Source organism: Varroa jacobsoni, unplaced genomic scaffold (assembly GCF_002532875.2).
Source record: "Varroa jacobsoni isolate VJ856 unplaced genomic scaffold, vjacob_1.0 scaffold_444, whole genome shotgun sequence".
NCBI lineage: Eukaryota > Metazoa > Arthropoda > Arachnida > Mesostigmata > Varroidae > Varroa > Varroa jacobsoni.
Genome location: NW_019213346.1, coordinates 55,206 through 76,082, shown reverse-complemented (window position 1 = coordinate 76,082; position 20,877 = coordinate 55,206). Strand labels below are relative to the sequence as shown.

Here is a 20,877-nt window from a genome sequence, read left to right as displayed (position 1 = left end):
TATCCTGTAATGATCGGAAGCACCATGTTGATTAGCCAGCCACAAGAATGGTCCAAATTCGTTTGGTATACCTGACCAACAGGTCAAGTGTAGCACAGTTTGTTGCTACTATTGATCTAGCTTAGAATTTAGTGTGCAGCTAGTGAAGTCGACCTAGAAAGTAAAGTCTGCACCAGACAAATAAGATTCGTACTTCTCTGATACGTAAACAACACATTGTGACATTTGTATCTAGTTCTCTAAAACAGTTACATACGGTGTTTGCAAGCCATTAGACTTGTCGCAATTTCTTGAACCTTCTAATCTAACCGGGTAATTTCAAATAAGTTGTGAAACCATTAGTGTAGCATATACCCGAGAAATCGTGCGCTTTTCCGTGAAGATCTAGTTGTCTATAAGGCAATCACTCAGGGAGACAATCATTAATCAACACATTCTAATAATCACTTTCTGAATGAACAACTCATTTTAGATACTGAAGGGATTACGAGCTGCTGGCGAGGTAGAAGGTGTACAACCGGCAGTTCCTGTACAAGACAATATCTCTGACGTGTATGGCCTTGACCGTACAAAAATTCTTCAAGAGCTGAAAACGAAATGTGCTTTTGCCGACGTTGACTTAGCTGGTAAGCACCTAAACAGCTGCTATATTTTTATTAGTAATAAGCGTATTCGGCCAGTTTTTGTTTCTTTTATTTGATACGTGGAGACTGTCTGACATAGTATTTTGTGAACAGGTTCTCGTGCGACAATATAATTGTATTTGAGGGTACCAATACACGAAAGTAAAGTCCTTATTGTCGAAAGAAGCGCCCTAAATGAAAGCAATTGACCCTTAGAGATTTTGTGACGCCATTACTTTTTATACTAGTTTTTCGAAGTACAGTAGTATTTCCGTATAGTAGTTTTTACAGTAGTATTTCGAAGTCGAAATACTACTTTTTCTTACGAGCTGCTATAGGAATTAATGGTTCTGGAATGAAAAAATTATTTTCGATCTGTGTTCAGATATCTGAAGATTTCTTCTTGTTGATAACATGAGATCGCTTTGTTCTAGGTCGTGTAAACGTTGACATAGATCTTCAAAAGACAATTTTGAAAAAGCTTCAAATGAAAAGAGTCCAAAGAAAGAAGGAAAACGTCCTTTCGACGAAGGAAAGGGCGCGACTGGAGAGAGAGGTATACGAAGAGGTGTTTCTTAAGCGTTGAATAAGTTATAAGGCGTATACGTTTATAGAAAAATAAACGACTTTTATTTCAAGTAGCTGAGTGCTTTTCTTTTTTACTTCTCCGCAAAATGTAATTCACTTGAACTTTGAACAGCACCACTAGCATTATCAAGGTAGAATTACACAGAATGTCCAAAAAAAGATCAGCCCTATGAAAGACTGATTGATGGTTGACGGTTTTGAAAAAGATATGTATTTTTGCAATAATTTACATTTAAAAATCAAAGAAAAAAATTCTACACGTTGTCATGGCAGTATAATCCTGTATTTTCAAGCAGAGTATGGCCTTTTGGGATTTCAATGGAGACGAACAACTAGATCTTAAAATTGAACTTCATGTCAAAATAGAGCTGACATCACGTGGTGCACTCATTTATGTTTACATGCGTCTATAGGTATATAATTATTCATTAGAGTTTTTGTCGTATTCGCTATATCGGTCTAATTATATTTTTAGCAGTTGAAGGACACGCGTAAATGCCGTTGCTTCTACTTAAATTGCGTTATTGCCCTGGATGGAAATCAGTGATGACCTTGCAGTAGTTTTTACTTAATAAATTTAGGTAGAAAGGTACAATTGATAATTAGGCCAAATAAAAATAAAGTAGTGACTCGGAGGTTCCTAGGTAACTAGCTCAGGGATATATAAAGATTGACCATTTACAGTGACGGTTTTTTCTTTACTCAATATACTCATACTATTATTGGGAACTGATTGATAAATGCGAAATGCCAGGCATCTTCCCAGTGCTACGTTTCTTCCAACTCTGCTTAGATAAAAAAAGGTATTGTAGAAATTCGACAATGAATTAAACCCTATATTGATAGTAAAGCTATTCTTCTTGAGCCGTAGACGTCAGCATTGCCTTATAATATCATTAATCAAAGTTTTTTTTTTTAATCATTTTATCATTTTAACAAAGTGACAGTGGCATAGTAGCAATTTTTCGTCGAAAAGTCGTACTTAAATTTCAAATACGTAGACAACCAACAAAATGTATTTATTTGTTCGTATTGTGGGGCCTTGCATCACAGTAATGATGATCAGGAGACTCCTAGAACAACTAGACAGGTGTCACGTGTACCATTTGAAGAAGTTTGATTGTTAGCACTTTTCGTGGCTTTTTGTACTACTTGTCTATGCTTGAAGAAGTTTTAAACATAAATAACGGTATGAGCTGGACTAACATTTAGCGGTTCTGAGAAGGCAGAAAAGTAGAAAGAAATGGTGAACAACACCTTGTCGGCAAGAAACGCACGAAAATGAGGTTGTAGTCCCGATGTAGGTCTTTAGTGGCGAAAGAAATCCGGATAGGTACGTTTGTTCTAAATGGATACATAGGCTAATGCAAGAGTAACAATAAGCGCGTATTTAAGTTAACAGATAGGATACAACACAAAGAGCAGTGGCAAGCCATGCACGTCTCTGGCGCAGACAGTAATGACACACAAAGCTTAACATTCTTAAATGAACAAAATAATTATAATTGTACAATACAAATCTTCAAAATAAAAAGTGCAGAAAAAGTAAATCATATGAAACCATTTGAACGCGTCAATTTTATGGGCTAAGTATGTGAAATACAAAGACAATGAGATATTCGATCAATATATGAAAAAAAAAAAAAAAAGAATTTTGAAACATGTTAGAACAAATTGTGAAGTTCTAAGAAGTGGAGCATACAATTATGGATGTCTTAAATAATCTTTGTTTACAGTCAGAAAAATTAAATGAAGCAAAACAGAAACTAGCAATGTAGAAGGAATGATAGTTGCGTAATAAGTAAATTAATATACAAAGTCACTTACGATAATGTATAACAATGCAGTAGTGATTGCTTTTAGGATCGATCGTAATACACATCGACTGTGCCTTTAATCCTTTATATGTATTTTCCAGCTGTAATTGGCTAATTAACAGACGATCTAATTCGCTCACAGAATTCATCTCTATGATACGGTAATGGTGTCCATTAGATTGTTTTCGAATACCAAAACAACAAATGTTTGCAGACGTTTATACGCCTATATACAGTTACAACAATATACTGATAACCTCCTAAGGTAAGAGATAAGTATTGTTCTCAAACCTCTCTCGCCGTCAGCTGACATAATCTTGATCACCTAGTTTGATAAATAGAGTATATTGTTGACCTATAAGGAAGAAAGTTTTATGTGGATTTCTATATGGGTGATCTCATACTGGCCTGTTGAGTCTGTTTTGTATCAGTGAGCAAATGCTAATCTAGAAATAATACAAGAAACCATCTTTGCTGGATTGATTTAGATGTGGGTTAAATGAGGCGAAACTTATTTTGCCAGCTTACAAAGATCATTTAAAAATGGTTAAATGTCTAATACATATATCTGTTGGTTGAAGAAAGCCTTGACAGGATCCTACATGAAAATGAAATATTAATCCATTCATATTTAAGAGTTGCCTAATCTATCAGCATCATTCTAACCTACTCTTTAGGTCATTTTTCGTTATATCTCAGTTGTAAAGTCAGTCCACACGGTAGGGGCTCGTCGCGTGAGGTCTGTCAATTGAGAAACAAGAATTGTGCTAGATAAGTGGGTGAGGGCTTTGAAGGAGTTGGCACAGTCCTGCAGTTTGTTTACGGTTAACGGGATCCTATGGACGACCACAGAGGCATCAAGTCCTGTGCTACCACTGTGTGGCCACTTCGCCACTACGCTGTCGGGCTGTGGAAAGGGACAAGCGTCGAGCGGAGTGCTCCGGAATGGAGCTGCTTCAGGAGCAGAATGCAGACGATGGCCGTGCTGGGGGCTTCACCGTCTGTGTCACTTCAGAGTGTTGCTTTGGTGTGCGACAACTGAAGCAGTAATAAACGACTGTCGCCGCAATACGGATGTAAGCAGCAATAGAGAGCAAAGAGAAAAAAATCACCGATACGAAGCCTGCATTTTCAACTCAAATCGACGATCGTATTTGGTTTGTTATCTTGTTCTACTGGAGTGAAGGGTTCGACGCATATGCACAATGACTATATCTGAACAGCGTGCGTGGATCGTCCGTTCTCATTTTGTCTGTCGAAACTAAGCAGCGTTGCCCTGAGTAGGCTTCGTGTTAACGGAAAAGAAGCAACAGATTTTTGTGCATGTCTAAACAGGGTGATGATATGATAAGATTTTAGTGCGATTTACCTACGAAAACGCTTTGAACGCTTTCAAGTTATGTATGAGAACGCCTGATTTGAAAATTAGGATATTGCACAACACCGTCAATAAAAATAAAAAAAGAGCATTCCATCGACACTAAATACATATTGTTACGGAAAAATTCTTCAGTGGATGCAAACAAACAACTGGGTTTAACGCTCCTCATTTGAATAGTTGGCAAAGAACTATCATCGAATTCAGTACGATGTGAACACTAAGCGTTAATATCCAGAAGAAAATCATGCCAAAAGTGTTTGTTTATAGCTACAAAGGATCGTGTTTCAAGTGATCGTAGCCACGGGGAATAAAGGGGCTTTAGAAGTATATTTTTTAGTGGATATTGACACCCACTGGATTGGCTGATGGTTAATTTATGTGAACTGAGTTATTAAGAGTGATCATTGAACAGTCAGAGTGTCTGCGTCGAACCAAAACAAGTAAATAGCAGAACATAAGTTGGTTAAGTGAAACCACTGGAGTACACACTCTCACGGAAAAAGAAAGAAGCAAATTCATCTTTAGCGTCTTCTGAAGCTGTCATTAGTTGACGCAGATCGATAACAATATTAATTTGTCAATCATGTACGTATATGCAGGTTTTTATTTTCGTAGAATGCAGACAAAATAACGAGTTATTTTATTTGAACGAGAGCACTTATTTAAATATCTAAAGATCGTAAAGAGCTTTCAATACCTACGTAGATTCACAGCTGAGTAAAACTTATGTATAAAGAAGGAATAGACAGCAGCACTGCAGTCTTTAGCTACTATGAGAAACCCTAGCGGATGGAGTAAAGGGCTAACTTCGTTATTAACGATATCATATTGAGCTGAACCAACGGATATCATTGACTACGGCCATCAGCTAACTGTCGAATGGGCAAATTAACCACTCGGCGAGATTTAGACCGAAGCCCCAGCAGAGTAGGCCTTATTTCCACAGCATTCCAACTTGCGGTTCTTGCCACGAATCGTTATTAGCTATCAGAAATGGATGCCCGTCTGAAATGAGCATGTGCAGGAAACCTGACATTGACGAGAGTCGACCTCTATCTGAGTCTAAGCTGAGAATTAGCGTCTATTCAAGTCACGTTGGCAAAGCGTTCAGTGGTTTTGCGACAGATCGGGCTTCCGTATAAACCACTCAAAGATAAATATATGCATCCAAAGCTTCACGATGATGGAACAGAACGATGGAAAATAGTGTAAGCCGGTAAATGCTTTATTTCTAAAAGAAGACAGTGTTGTGAGGTTCACAAAAAATACAATACATTCTCTTAAAGAACAAAAGAATATTTGAACTAACGTAATGGCAGCATTAGACGATGTTTTGCTTTGCGCTACTACGTATACAGTGTGTTGAATTGACAAATATAACGCAGTTTCTTAAGGCTGAAGAATTTTGAAAGATTTTGTTACCAAAGACAACACAAGTTCGTCGAAAAATGTTAGGGTTGGTTTGCTGCAAGGCGAGCTGGTGTTTCAGATAAAAAAAAAACGCCATGAATCCAAGTATACAATGTATTGCTACGTGGTCTAAATCAATGAATGAAGTTTGAAGGGCCAATTCGAATTGTAAGTGAATCAGACACGGACTCTAGCTAAATTGAAGTAGATGACCTGCGTTAAAACAGGTAAGGCCTTAAACCAGAATAGAATAAAGAAACTCTTGAGATTCGATAGACTACAAGCACGGACCATGCGGATACTAACCCAGCATTGAACTTCGTAGTCAGCGAGCCAGCACATTAAAGGCAAGTCTCTACCTAAATCAAACATATCATGTTGCCCAATCGATCTAATGAAGATACCGTAAAGTTATGCTGTCCAGCTAATGCAGCGTAACGAGACTAAATAACTCTGCTAATAAAATAGGCAATTGCAATTACGTGGTGGACTCTGTTATATAACAGAAACGCGAACTGCAGTGTGTGCGAGACATATTGAAATATATGGCTAGTCTTTTGTCACTTTGCGGCTCTCAGCTGCAAGATATGGTTAGGCTAGCACATTGTCATGGATTGTTTATAGAAGAGGAGCCACATCGACGAAGGTACGCTCGCAGTCGCATATTCTTATCTATGCATCATTAGTATTAAGCAAACGATTCCAGTTCCATTCCGTACAAAATTTGTACCTCTCCCATTTAAGTGACATTTATAAGGCGTTACAAATTTTTCTATAAGTTAGATAATGCTATTCTAGGCTCGAGCTCATGTTGACATTATAAATTAGGAATCTTATTAGCTACTGCGGAGTTCTAGTCTTGTGATATAGAACGTCGAACGCTTTAATCGGTCGTCAGGTTAAAAAAAAGTGTTGATTTGATAAATCTTTCTTTGATAAAATAATTAAAGTAAGAAATAATTATTTCGTTAAATATTATAGGAATTGCAACATTCAATACGATATTGTATTCTATTCTAATACAATTAGCAAGTATCGTAACTGGTGTAGGAGGCCCAAGCAGAAAGCAAATACTTAGTTCGATCGATTGCTTCAGTACGAGAAATCTTGAACATGCGGTGACTCGGAAAGGCCCAGATCTTCATATCTGATCGAAACAGAAATAGCAAAGCTGTTTTTGCCATATTATGTTCTTCAACACTTCCAGCTCTAAATACCTAAATGAGATTTTTGGGTTAATTGGAGTTAATAAATAGTCTGGAGGGTCAACAGATAACTCAATAACAGCTTCTGTTAACATCGTGTTTTTCGAATTACATATCTTACCCTGAATTCTAACTTCAAAGGTGGTTATGCCTTGTGGCAAAAAACAGCAGTTTTAACACATGTTCGTTCGTTCGTTCGTTTTGCAGTTCTTTTGGCTGACAAAACGGAGACAGTGACCCTGTCGAATAAAATAGGTTTCCAACGGTCTATAACCTTTTTTTCACTTTTTCGTTTTACGCCTGGCATTTAGGCCGGTGCTAAGCATTACTCCAGGAGGCTAATTTTCAGCGGCAAACGAAGTTTTTCCTGCCCGGATTCGAACTGAACGAGAGTATGTAACGCCTGACAGGCAGCACACAAAACGATAGAAAAGAGAATTGCCAAACGAAGCTTTGCATTACTTTTCAGACAAGCTATTGGAATGGAAATGAGGAACTTATTCATACATATTTCCCATGATACATACCATATAGCTTGTAGCGTACGGCATTTACTATGCGAATGGAGTCAGTTAAGCTTCACTAATAATAAAATTAGCTAAATTCATACAAATCAGCTTTCTAAAAAGTGTCGGGCACGGCACGTATCAACACGATAACCTTTAGCCATGTTAAAATATCCATCAATGTAGTATACGTCGAAGCTGCGCCAAAATCGCACACAATTCACTTAAACAGATCGAAGAGTGGCTTGAAATCTTTACTGCCTGCCGTGTCACTAGTCACACAGCTGCCTAAAATCGAAGGCTTCAAGATAACTGTAAGCAAACGGTAAACATGTCAGCGATTTTTACTGGGCTTTATCATGTCCATATCTACCTAAAGGAAACATCTAATATTTAACTGGTTCAATAACCGATTAGTTCAGACGGTCTCATTTTTTACACCATTAGCAAAAGGAAAATAAACTTAGCACAAGTTCTGAGGTCATAGTCAAGCATGATCGATCATAGCTTGCCGAACATCCTCACTGAGTTACATAGCCTTACTTTAACGAAAGGCTAACCATTAAACTTCATGATCACCGTACCGTACATTTGAGAAGAACAAGTTTATTAGGAAAAATAAAGCCTCGTTCAATTGCTTTCCATTAACTGTATCGCATTTCCGCGTCCACCTGGCGATAGATTTCAAACTGTTTTGTTTTTCAATTATATTAAGCGTATCTCATCTATGTCTTATTTACAAAAGAATACTAGCCGCATTTACACACAGCACTTCATATGCTTGCTATTCATCAATAATATCACTTATAGTGTCACCTATATATATCATCACTTGTTTCCTCTGGAAGGCAACGATAAGACAAAATAAGAACACCAGCTATTAGTATGTGTTAATATTTTAAAAACAGCAGAGAGAAGCTGTGATCAGAAAAAGGTTGCTAAAATGACGATAAGTCTGTTCATATCAAGGTACCAATTATACTGACCGAAGGATCCAATGGCTGCGCAACAAAGCAAATAAAAGATCTTTCATGGCAAGGAAGTTTCCCCACATTTTTCTACAATGCGTCTGTCTGTCCTTGACACCTTAATATATTCATGGATCGAACGATGAATCAAATGAATAGCCTCATTTCCTCTATTGCAAATGCACTGAAAAGGCCACACTATTACACTTTAATAACGAAGTGCATGGATCGATAAGGCGTAGCGATGTAGTAGATATACAGTGTTTGCGACTGCGGATCTACACCATAAACCTTTGAACAGGACTACTTCCTTCGTCCAGTCCGCGTCGAATATTTGTTTCGTTAGTGTTGCCGGAGGCGCTGGTGAAACGAGGTCAACGTTCTGGCCTTACAAGAGAAAAAATCTCCATTCGTTTAATAGCGAAACATAACTGCGAGTGTTTGTCGAACGAAGTAGCAAAGCTGAATTTGTGTCGATTTAGTCTATATGTTTGCTTGGTGCAAAGTGACACGATTGCAAATGGGCATGTGATATCGTATAGCAGTTGGATAGTATCTTCAGCCAACGTGAAAAGCTATTTTAACAACAAAAAGCAAAGCCTGTTGGTCTCAAGCAAGGATCTTATTCCTAGCCTGCAGTTAAGATGACACGTACGTCTACCTAGCTTGTTGATTCACTATGTTGGAGTATTTACAGAAAGCTGTGAACATAATGTAATCTAGTCTTCTCCGAAGAACGGTGAGGGCTGCTCTAAGCAGTTGCGGTCCCATTGTCATTTGCCGATTTGCCACTTTCAGCCAATGGCATCATCTTCGCTGAACTGCACAGATGAAATCAACGAAAGAAGGAGATCCTAGATTTGCACAAAACGAAGAAGCTCATAATAGACGTTGCTTTAATAATGTTATTCACGTTTTTATCAAACGTAAATAGTTGATTACCTGTAAGCGCTACCGGGGGGTAGTTAATAAGTAGTCATTATATGAGACATTATCCTTTTGTGACAGCCCCGATTTTCTACGAAACATAATATAAATTCGTAATAAAAGTCAGCTTTGACTTCCCTCGTTCACTCTGTGGTCAAGGAAATCATCGATATAAATAAACATCAGCTTTGTAGGTCACTGTTGTGTCGTCTATGCATCCATAAGTTTGATGCATCTAGCTCAAAAAGGCCTTGTCTGGCAGCGTACTACATGCACTTCATTAAAAGAGATAATCGCTGATCGTTTGGCAATTCGCTGTTCGGGCTGCCGAAAAACCACGCTCGTTTTCAGTAGTCTCACAAGGATTCTACAGAATTTAGATCTGCCAAGTCGCTCATTACGTATTAGAAACTTTGGTCCATGTTAGGGATTAATCCCCTATCGGAGTAATATAGTGGACTTAACGTTTTCGATCGTAATGATCTAGCGTATCGCACAACCTTTAAACGGGGCAAAATAGATTTCTGTCGTTGTTCAAACAGTTTTATGAAATAGTTTATCATTGATGCATCTTATTGGGGCCTCACGACCTTATTGTTCAATTCTCATTACGAACTTGTTACTAAACAAATATCGCATATGATAGGGCTATATAACATCTATTCAGAGTTGTTAGCTGTTGCAGTATGTCAAGGTGTACATTAAACTCTGCCAATCAAGCAACTTTAGGCTGCCGATCGCCTAGAAACCTCGTTATAGCGGCTATGACTGTCGTCATTTTAGTTCGTTCAAACTCAATAGACCCTTTTTCGAACGCGTCTGCCACAATACACTTCGATACGAGTTATTAACTTTACGAAAAAGTTTATCAAGATAGTTCGGTATTTTGTTTTCTGCGTGTCGTAGCGGTTTCGCTAAGTTTTATGGTCTTGCCAAAAGATATAGGGACATTCGTTCACAGGACTTGGTCATGGTTTATCGAGCACGTTGATGAGTTCCCCCTATCGATATTTGCATCAGTTCTGGAGATTTGATTACTAAAAGGGGCTCGAATACAGCGATGGGCGTATTAAATGCATAAGAAATATCATTAGCGGCAAACGTTTCGCCATTAGTACTTTAAGTAAGGAACAATCTGTCTAGCTCAATAGTGTGAAAAGTGTACCTAAGGCCCTCAAGAGCCTTACAGTGTTTCTGTTACCAAACAAACACGAAATTCTAAATCAGTCCATAGGTTTATTTGACATGCGTTTTTAGTTGAATTCTTGGATTCTGAGAGTCTTCGCTCTACTGTGGGTCTTCCACGAACCGCTCGAAACTTTTAGCTTCTATTGGCAACTACATGTAGCATTGATTCCGAATAAATTAACGGGTACACTTTCCGCAATAGCTAGAGTCATCATTGGGATTCCAAAATACATGGCCAAGTTATGACGATGTAATTTTTTTTCGTAGAGAGAACTGCCTTCACTAAAAAGTTGTCCGTTGGTGGCTATTGAATGAGGCGAACCTAATTACCACCATTTGTATACGTATCATTCAAATTAAGCAGTTAGATCAACACTTGTGGAAATAGTACATTCTACTACAGTACCTACTGAGAGAATCAATAGGAAGGTAAACACGAGTTGATGAGCTTTCAGTGCTCTTGAATCGGTGCATTTATTATTTGCAGGTCTGTCCTTGCCGGGCTAGTCATGCTGGCAACTGCTTTGGTGGAATCTCTTGCAGACAAATCATGTCTCCCGAAAAATGTGTTACTTCCACTGGGGTGTCGCTGTTACAGTGGCCCTCGGATAACCTGCAAGGGAGCAAAAGATAGCTCCACCGTCGACCAGATTGTGAAAACAATTGGAAACGTAGCTCTCAAGGTACACGACTAACCGAATCAAGTACTATTTAGCTGGAGTTGGACCTCGTATACAGTGATAGACACTCGTAGAAAATCTGCGCCATATAATAAGGGGCGTTTTAAATGAAGAAACATATGGGCGGACTTTAAAACCGTAAAGCTTAGTACGATTAGGACGAACTCCGGCTTTATAGCACCGCTCGGCAAGGACCTTCTCTTCCTTGAAGCCTATTTTGCATGCACCTCATTATGTGATTCTAAATGTTTTTCCATGATGTCTTGAATAGCTAGATGTAAATATTTAATACGTATTTTATCGAGTGACATAAATGAAATACCCTAATTTTATCGTAACGCTGCGCCTATTAGGTACTCCAAAAGAGGTTTGAATAGCGTTTTGGAAGACATTAACAATGATCTGAATACAGGAGCTGAATTTGAGTGAGGCGACGCTAACATCCCTCCCGACATCGGTCTGCGAGATCAACGTTGAAGAATTAGTTTTGAGCCACTCAAAACTAAGGAGTTTGGGTCGTCTGACCAACTGTAATTTCTCCAGCTTCTCATTAGATAACACGACCATCGAAAAGGCCGACAAAATGTTTCGTTCGCTTAGGTTGGTATCAGATGTTAATATCCGCTAAGTCGACGATATTGATAATAACATCTTACTTTAAGTACAACATATTAACATGCTATCCTAACCGGGCTATGCATAATTTGTTCACAGAGAAGTACCAGCCTTAATGCAATTGTCATTCCTACGCATGGAACTGGATCTGAACGACATTGGCCAACTCTCGCATCTATTGCAGCTGAACTTCTATAAATGCAATTTCACACTTGGTAAGCAACTAACATATGCTTCTAATGCAAAAACTTACTCTACGTTGATATACTTATATATTAAAAAACTATTCTCTGTCAGGTAACTACTTGCGTCCGCTGAACAGTTTGATCGAGCTACAAATTGTCGAAAGCAACATTAAGAGCATTATGCTTAAAAGAGACCAGTTGCCAGACTCACCCGACGAACTAAAACTGCTCAGAATTATGTAAGTTATTTTTTTTCGAAGTTTTGTTGTTATAATTATTACGCTTGTTCAGTGCCCTGCAATTTGTGCTAAATACAATTCTGTTAACAGTAGTTCATTGTAACAGCTAGGGAAGCCGGCCACTTCAAATCAGATCGTACGCTTTATCCAGTTTTAGTTTTTAAATGAGTAATGAGATTACGTTTTACTGAGGAGTGCGACGTTCTAATGAACGAAGATCACTACGGTCTATCCAAGCTTTATGGTTTCGAAACAGGACACAGCCTGCTGTTTCTATTTGCAGAAAAATCGCTATATTGACCACATAATTAACATAACAATGAAAAAAGTACTTTTTATCAAAATGAGTTTCATTTTTTTTTTAAAGCTTCTTGGTGTCACTTTGCACAGGGATACGGGATCTTAGTATGAAGACCTTAGTCATGTGTCTGTATATTAGAAACTCAGGAGTGCTTCACATATGCTGAATGCATCTAAGTCCTGTTCAGTTTGAAACCTCGGAAAAGTACATTACAGTTGAGGAGTATTCTAAAGGACAGACACAGAAACTACTAACGATTATTAGCGCAGAATATAGCGCTTGAAAACCAAGTGTAGTACCAAGCGTCGGCGGACTACTGAATAAAAGGACAGTCGTACGCTACATAATGTGACATTGAGCATGCTTACATCTATAAAAAAAAAATACCATTTTTTGGATTCCTCGCTGCTATGCGTTGCTAGCATCTTGTGCTTATGAGCAACTACTCGCTGATGACATATTAAGAACTAATGCAGTCAGCGGATATTCTTAAGTTTCCAAATATCAACCTATGTAAACACACATTTTATCTTCTTTGTCTGCTCGATAAGATGTACATCTCTTGCACTGAAAGTTTAGCAGATATATAGCACGAACGATAACCATACGTTGCATTTTCAGAGGACTGGGTCTCCATTCACTGCCTGAAAATTTACTAATGGGCATGACATTACTGCAGAAACTGGACATTTCGAAGAACCATCTTGTCGATTTGCAAGAATCAGGGTTCATCTCCTTCCATGGAACACTTATAATGCAAGGTCTGTAAATCAATGTTAAAAATGTGCAAACGTATTAAGGATGTTTTTTTTTGGCGGAGAGTCTCTCCTTTTGAATAGCGCACAAAAATCATGTTCCAAGGGTATTTGAACGTGCGACGGATGCCACCTTTGCCAATCTATTACACTTGGCAACAAAATTTGTTAATCTCTCTCTCTCTCTCTCTCTCTTTCTCTCTCTCTCTCTCTCTCTAACTTATCCCCATTCTCTCGCCCCTTCACTCCCTTTTATGCTTTCTCACGAGACTGTGATACACCGTATTTACATTGGTAATTCATCTTTGGTACACACAAAAATTCACATTTTTACTAGTCACCGCCACAAAACTACGAACCGACGATGGCGACGCCGCTTTCTTTTACAGTGAAACGTAGCTCTCATGAAGCTAAGTGCCTTCACTGGCTCAGCAAGAGTAGGAGACTATTCAGTGTCTTTTGAATACAATGTCTAATGTTAGATTCGATTAGCTGCAAATAGCCATGTTGATGTTTCGATGGGAAAGTAACATGGCATACGACGATTAAGATTAACTCTGTTCCAGGTAATCCATGGCACTGCGATGATCTTGTGTGGTTACGGCGCCGAGCGGCAGCTGGATCAATCCGACTCTTTAACTCGGGTCGGGTTGCATGCGCCACCCCACCTGGCACTCACTTCGACCAGATACAGGTACGTATGTGCTTAAGGTGTTAGGACGGTATAAGAGAACCTAAGGAATTTGGGCTCCGGACAAGTACGTTGTAACTACAAGCGAGAATATCAGAAAGATCTCATTATCAATTATTCTATACTTAGGACAACCTGTCTAGATCTTTATGAACATTATTCTTGTCCAGTCTGTTTTTAGGAAAATCTTGGGCATCGTCTCTTACTTCCTGACCGATTCTCTATTTAGTCCTTTTGGCGCTTGTTTCATCTTACTTTGTATATACACGTAAATGTTCCAAGTACAAATCTATAAATTGGTTCATACAAATTCTAAAGTTGCACTCAATGCAAAATTGTGCGGCTATCCTTTTCAATGGGCTGTTTTTTTTCTGTGATCATCAATTGTAGCTACCGAAAGAGTCTCAGGAGGAAAAATTATGGAAATCACCACTCCACCACATGGCGCTTACTAACCGAGGAGACTTTGGATTCCCTATGACGCTGTGCTTCGTCGTCGCAGCTATAGCAGCACTTGGTTTACTCGGACGGGTGGCTATAAAAAAGAGACAAACAATAATCGATATGAATTCTAATTCACTCTGCGTGACAGAGAAAAACAACATTGCCAGCAGCATGGAGTCGGTTCAGAGTGATACGGGCCGACTTCTCTAAATATACGAGCGGACGTTGAAACGCGTGATATGCCCAAGTCTGCTCGTCCTATACACACATGCCGTAAACGTGTCGCAGACGCCGCCTTGTCATTAGTAGCAAACAGAAGCATTTATCCTCACTCCTGTAAACAACACGTGTGTTACAATAAAGCATTAATATAAAAAAAAAAATTAGCATTCACATTTATGTTAACGTGCACGACGAATTTGCTCATCTAGTCCTCGACTTAATTCAGAGTGCGTTTAGGATCAAACGTGCTGAACGAAATGCCAGGCAACGTTCAGCTTCCGAAAGTTGCAGCTTGTCCTCGTACCGCTGTTGGTCGTAAGCTATGTATCGTTGTTGTCTAAAATTAGTGTACGTTATCATTATTTTGTTATCGTTCCATAATACTAGATGCAGCAAAATCGCAAATTCGTTTGAAATAGGCGAGACGCAATTCTCCAAAACACGGGGAGCAATGGCGTTTACTTCAACAATACTGAACCGTCTTCGAAGTGCTACCTGTGCATTTGGGTTAACACAAACTATAAAATCTCTTATTGTGTTCTACGGTGCAGAGAGGATGTCATATCTCGCAATGAGTACGACGAAGAAAAGGAGAAGGATAATGCGTAAAGATCATTGATGGTTCGCAATAACGCGTGATCATTCAATTGTGCTTAGTTTTTTTATGACAGTAACTAGCACTTCTTGTAACATTTATAGACTTTTTTTTATGTAACGTGAATCTGTTCAAAATAGTTGGCTTGCCGCAAAGGCGTCCCGCCAGGGTCACTTTGTACCAGGCCAAGCATTTAACTTATGCATGCTGTGTATCATATGGGCGACACCTATAAACGAATGCTGTACGGAACAGAATTGTATTGACAGATATAGCGCAGATATTGGATAATCTTTCGGTGGTAAGCAGGCGTACAGTTGTAGATAAAATTGAAGTATTCGACTACATTGGGTACTCATTTAGTGTGGTCTTAACAAAAACATTACAAAAAAATGTATTACATACAAGTTTCGTACAAACTTAAAAACATTGCATATTTATTATAATTAGACATATAAATTCGGAAATCGGACCCTAAGACTGCCCTTTTCCTCTTAAATACTCTGTCCCTATCCCGTACACCGACCACTCAGTCAGTTCCAGTCATGAGGCAGTAAGTGCAATTATAATTAACACCAACCGTGATTGTCAAAGTATATAGCTTTAGTAAGGAACCGTAGCTTCATGTGATATAAAGAATTATTAGATAGGAAGGGTCATGACCTGCTCATGACGGTTTCGCAAACGATGGACGTTGAAAAATAAATAAACTCGTAGCAACTCCTTGATTGCCTTACTACAAAGCGCTCTCGTATTGTTGGGGTAATCACTGTAGTGACGTTAGGCAGAAAACTTGGAACAGGGCTCTAGGAGAAGATGGCCCAGTTCTACATCAAGTTATGAACCATATTGAAATCCTCGCAGCAGCCTTTAGAAAATTAAAGAAAAGTAAAGAAAAGTTCCCGCTCAATTTCATTGTTAACATTTCACCATTGAATAATAAATAATCAAAAATCTCAAGAAAGTTTAGATATTCTTGAATAATTAACAAAATCAGTCATTTTAATTTCCTCCGTAATTATATAAATTTCGATGCGACAGCTCTAGCTGCTTGGTCGAAGTAAACAATATCTATGTTTTTCAGTTGACTAAGATTGCTTTTATTGATTGCTGAATTATGTTACGCTGACGACTCATCTCATCGAATTTTATATTACCCATTCAATTCCAGACGACCTCATTCCTTTATAAATTCGCGTCGTTTATTATCACCTCATAAAGCGCCAACCATAGGAGAACACTTACCGATTCAATATAGTGTCTGCTAAATATTTAACCCAGAATCCTGTTGGATCGCCAACGATAATTAATGGATATAACCAACAATAATTAGAGGATACCACCTCGGTCATGATATAACTTAGTTCTCGGAAGGAATAATGCTCTACCATCGTACATTCTATCAGTCACAGGACATATCAGATTCTTAAGCTGTAAAGAGTGTTACCTTCTTGTTTTTACTGCAAGAGGTTCAAAAAGGTCCTCTAGGACAAGGCAGGATTAAGCTACAATTACTACTAGGATGTTTCTTGCCGTAGAACGAATGAATACTCCTCCGAAGTTGTTGTTAAATATTTACACACACCACATTTGCTATTTTTATTACCATCGCCTTGATCATTCGTCGCGTCCCTTTAGATCATCATCGTCATCGTCATTACCGTTACATCAGTTTTCATTGCTACTTCGATCCTTTGTTGTTATGTACATTCTTCGCGTCATTTGCTACACGTCTGCTATCGTGTTAACGACACCTGCGTCCATGTTGATCATACGTTATGAGATATCTATGTACATAGACCACAGTATAATCGACTGCAGTAAGGACTAATAGATATTGTTTAAAAAAAAAATGTGATACAATATTTGTTTGCCGTCGTGTGTGTCATATATGTATGTGCTACAGTGTGAAGCATGTATTGTCGTTCCGACTAGAACGTAATTAACGTGTTAATACGAGCATATAATAACTATTTTCAGCAAGCAAATGACATGTTGGCGGGTTATCTTGGGTTCGATCCAAAATTCACTTGCATCTAGCTCTGTTTCGCGACGGGACTCCTCTGTACAATGTGGTGCTTGAAACTATACAACTTCAACACTTTTTCGGAGTACGTATTTTCTAATAGATATAGCTCATCACTGTATCGTGCAAGACACCGCTTAGTGTCAGTCAGAGCTGTGATCTATCACGCAGGGTGTACGCGAAAATACACTCAAACACCATTAAAAAATAATGAAAAACAGTCACTGCTAATACGAAAGGTCGTTAAATCGACGGCAGAGCGGAGCTTCGCTACACTCTAGGCGTATAGCAACGGACAACGAAGACCCTCTTAAAAATTCATTACCGCATCGTCCCTGCTATATATTCGAGTACACAGAGTGTAATTTTCACCCGTGGAACCAGCATTCTAAACAATGGTCAGTAAAAAGCATGAATGTCTACAGTGTACGTAGATAACATTGTCTGCCAACAAAAGCTGCTCCGTCAACTGATACAATCGAAACGGACGTTTAACATCCCGCTTGGTCAGATTAGCCGAGGGTTAACCTAGGAAGCTGCATCAATATTAGATCTCGAGGTCCTCTTAGGACATACGATCTAATTCGGGCGGCGACGTCCAGGTCGAAGGTTATGGCTCCATTTTGTCATCGTCCCGATCCTTGTTTGCTTTTGCTACGAATTTCCACTATTCTGCCGCACTCTGATCGTAACTGGCCGACCCTGAAATTTTGTGAAGATAATACGGAATAAATAATACCAGTTATTAATACAAGATATCAGTACGGAATTAAATGTTATCTCTCATTACAATCATTCTAGTACAGCATTCTAATTTGGTCAATGCGAGTTTAAGCATGGTCTGTATTTCAAAACAACATGTTAAACTCATACCCATGTTCGTCTTATAATGTGTGAACTTGTGTAAATTAGAAAAAAAAGTTATTTAGAATTTTATTACAGCAGAATAACGTTTTGAAGCGATATTACCGAGTTTAAGTGCTCATCGTTGTAAGTGTTCAGCTACCAACGCATACCAGCAATAGTACAACGGTACGGTTTTCTATCGCATTTATAAGGAATCCCTTTATAAATAATCTTAAATCTCACTGAAAACTGCATAAACTGCAGACGTTATAATACCAACCCATTTGCAATAGCGGAAATGGCCTTGATTGAGGTTAGAAGCTACCATTTATTATCTGGAGTCGTAAACGCTGTCACAAGGTACCTCCACACTGCTTGGCTTATTATGTTGCTGAAGGGTGGCTAACGGTAACCTGAGATATTAATTATATAAATATTAATTAAAAATACAATTGATGATTAGGTATTACAAAAATCACAGTGTATATATATAGAGTACAGGTATATATTTCGACTGCGTGCGAAAATTATACTGCTTGAAACTTTTCAGTCCTTAGTAGGACCTAGAAGAAAATACTGTTTATTATATACAAACAAAGAAAGCGTTGACCTATAGTAGAATCCCAACAGACCGTTAAAAAAGTAGGTTAAGAAATGTGTTGGTGTACTCTTTAACAGCATCTGCTGTTCTGCTTTTCTTTCCACTTAAAGGCTGACTCTTTTTCTTTTCACTGCAATAGGTCTGACTGTTTTTCCGACAGTAGTTTTACGAACCGTGGGGAGTTGGACGTCGAATGTCGACGGACTGTTTCATAATCAGCTTCGCAGAGGATTCTGTTCTCATGTAAAAAAAATCGATCCCCAACGCAAAACCTGAAACACGATAATTACACCACAGAAATCTTCGGGTCAGTAAGCTTGACGCTAAGTGTCAAAGAGTATTCACAAGTAAAGGCATTCGCCGGTGTCATTCATAATCGGGATCCTTATGATTGGGTATAATTGAATTATCTTCAGGGCTAATTCCGGCATCGTGTCTTGGTCCTACCTGTACAGAAGTTACTTTAAATAATAATATTTCGTGGCCTTATGATTTAAACACTAAAATTATTCCATTTTTAGCTATATCGCTGAGCCGTTGCTTTAAATAATTCTTCACATGGATATAGGTCCTGCTCGGTTATATCATAAACGTCTTCGTACGATTACGAGTTGAAATGGCGGTTATGACATGTTAGAACATACGAACTGCTACTATAACCCTTACTTCGGGAAATTAATAAAGTAGATGTCGTGAATTTTGCTTCTTTAGTTCGCTTTCAGCCAAATGAGATGAACATGAGGCAGTAAAGGAACAGTTGCTGCTGTTGCTGCCGTTTTGTTGTCAGCGATTGTTGTTGTTACTGCTGCTGTTGTTGTCAGCAGCGTCTCCTTTGTTGCCGTCGCATTTAGCCGAATAATTAGAAAATTTCCTCTACACTAACGACTCCCTAACGAGGACTCCTCTATATTTTTGCAATGCTTCCGTTCATTGGGTCATAGGCTTTCAACCAATCGACCGACCGACCGACCGACCAACCAACTGCCAGCGGCGAGCCACGAAGCAGAATAACGAAAAGAAGTCGAAGCAGCGAGAGCTGGTGAAGACGCCAGGCAAAAAAAGGAAACTCGACTGGGAACAAGGGCCAGGGTTTCCATCTACTATGTGTCCTTCTTTCGTCATTGTACTAATTAATCATACGGCAAAGACGAAAAGAACTCTCACAGTACCCTCTACACTTGACTCTTCGACCGGGCCGAGGACGGAGCTTCAGGAGCTGAACGGGACGTCTGTGGTATGGGGACACTCGCTGCTCGTTTGCTTCGGCTAGGACGACGAAGAAACCTGCAGAGTTCGCTTGGTACATCAAGAGACAGAAACCCAAGCGGTCCTTGATCGACCAACAGGGGCCATTCTGGGGCCTGGCTGCCGTCTATCGGGAGCAGTTCATCGGGAGAGCAAAATGGAGACAGAGAGGGATGAGGAAATTGCAGAGCCATGGGGGAGAGATGTTCGACCCTCTTTCTTTCTTTCTTTCTTACCTCCTTAATTAATATCATATCGAAGCTGGCAGCCTAAGCAAAACAAGATAGTTAATTACATGAAACACTACGAACTTCACGATTCGAGTGCGCCATCATTACTGCTATATGATGATAGTGATAGTTATTATTATCGTACCTTCAGCTATCACGATTCCTAGTAATCTGTTTGGTTCGTGACGTGCACAATTAGCGATAACAATGAGATATAATTTTACGTCTAAAGTTGAGGGTTAGTCCGAAGTTTCCTTTAAGTTATCGGGACCGACCTGCTGCCGCTACTCAACAAGCTGATGCGTGTGAATAATATACGACCATCGTTTTTTACAAATACCCAGTCGCTGGATTCTTTTAATTAATTTTTCGCGCATGATCCGTGCGTGTATCTACATACCGGATTCTACGTTATGAGCTTTTTTCGTCTAACCAGAAACGAGTTTGGAGCTTGGTCGACTGAAAACTAAGATCTGAACCCTGAAGGTCTGAAGTTTTTTACAATCATATCGTAAAATTATTGACTTCGTTATTCATTACGACTACCTTTGCAGATTCTGTGTTTTTGGTAAGCCTACTGCGTCCGGCC

General features: G+C 39.0%; 3 protein-coding genes and 1 long non-coding RNA gene across 14 annotated transcripts in view; 3 read left to right on the top strand and 1 right to left on the bottom strand.

The window, feature by feature from the left end:
• LOC111260483 (uncharacterized) overlaps positions 1–1,264 on the top strand; it is a 3,416-nt gene extending 2,152 nt beyond the window's left edge. For all 9 annotated transcript variants that reach the window (XM_022833297.2, XM_022833296.2, XM_022833294.2 and 6 more), the window contains exons 5-6: positions 473–626; positions 1,058–1,264. In XM_022833297.2, the coding sequence (XP_022689032.1) occupies positions 473–626; positions 1,058–1,209 (306 nt within the window). In that variant the 3' untranslated portion in view covers positions 1,210–1,264. The remainder of the gene's footprint in view (positions 1–472; positions 627–1,057) is intronic.
• A 2,691-nt stretch (positions 1,265–3,955) lies between these two features.
• LOC111260480 (uncharacterized) lies at positions 3,956–16,083 on the top strand. 2 transcript variants are annotated; one of them, XM_022833287.2, is made up of 8 exons: positions 3,956–4,994; positions 11,101–11,296; positions 11,706–11,893; positions 12,008–12,123; positions 12,206–12,332; positions 13,255–13,394; positions 13,955–14,082; positions 14,470–16,083. In XM_022833287.2, coding segments are annotated over exons 1-8 (1,161 nt in total). In that variant the 5' UTR covers positions 3,956–4,992; the 3' UTR covers positions 14,734–16,083. The 2 variants fall into 2 exon arrangements, with proteins under 2 accessions (XP_022689022.1, XP_022689021.1); XM_022833286.2 differs by lacking the exon at positions 3,956–4,994 and adding an exon at positions 6,350–6,465.
• Positions 16,084–16,900: 817 nt separating this feature from the next.
• The window catches only part of LOC111260481 (LIM domain only protein 3), a 57,183-nt gene continuing 53,206 nt past the window's right edge, over positions 16,901–20,877 (bottom strand). For both annotated transcript variants that reach the window (XM_022833288.2, XM_022833289.2), the window contains exons 6-8: positions 18,987–19,085; positions 18,493–18,625; positions 16,901–18,068 (exon numbers count right to left, since the gene is read on the bottom strand). In XM_022833288.2, coding sequence (XP_022689023.1) covers positions 18,544–18,625; positions 18,987–19,085 — 181 coding nt within the window. In that variant the 3' untranslated portion in view covers positions 16,901–18,068; positions 18,493–18,543. The remainder of the gene's footprint in view (positions 18,069–18,492; positions 18,626–18,986; positions 19,086–20,877) is intronic.
• LOC147753484 (uncharacterized) lies at positions 19,074–20,627 on the top strand. The gene is made up of 2 exons (XR_015311083.1): positions 19,074–19,120; positions 19,755–20,627. It is a non-coding gene; the product is annotated as an uncharacterized LOC147753484 (long non-coding RNA).

What these genes read in the sequence shown, in the direction of transcription:
- LOC111260480 (XM_022833286.2), top strand. Translation starts at nt 6,365, where the DNA reads ATGGCTAGTCTTTTGTCACTTTGCGGCTCTCAGCTGCAAGATATGGTT. An exon ending in GAGGAGCCACATCGACGAAG is followed by an intron (nt 6,466 to 11,100) that starts GTACGCTCGCAG and finishes TATTATTTGCAG; the next exon opens with GTCTGTCCTTGCCGGGCTAG. An exon ending in CTCACTTCGACCAGATACAG is followed by an intron (nt 14,083 to 14,469) that starts GTACGTATGTGC and finishes CATCAATTGTAG; the next exon opens with CTACCGAAAGAGTCTCAGGA.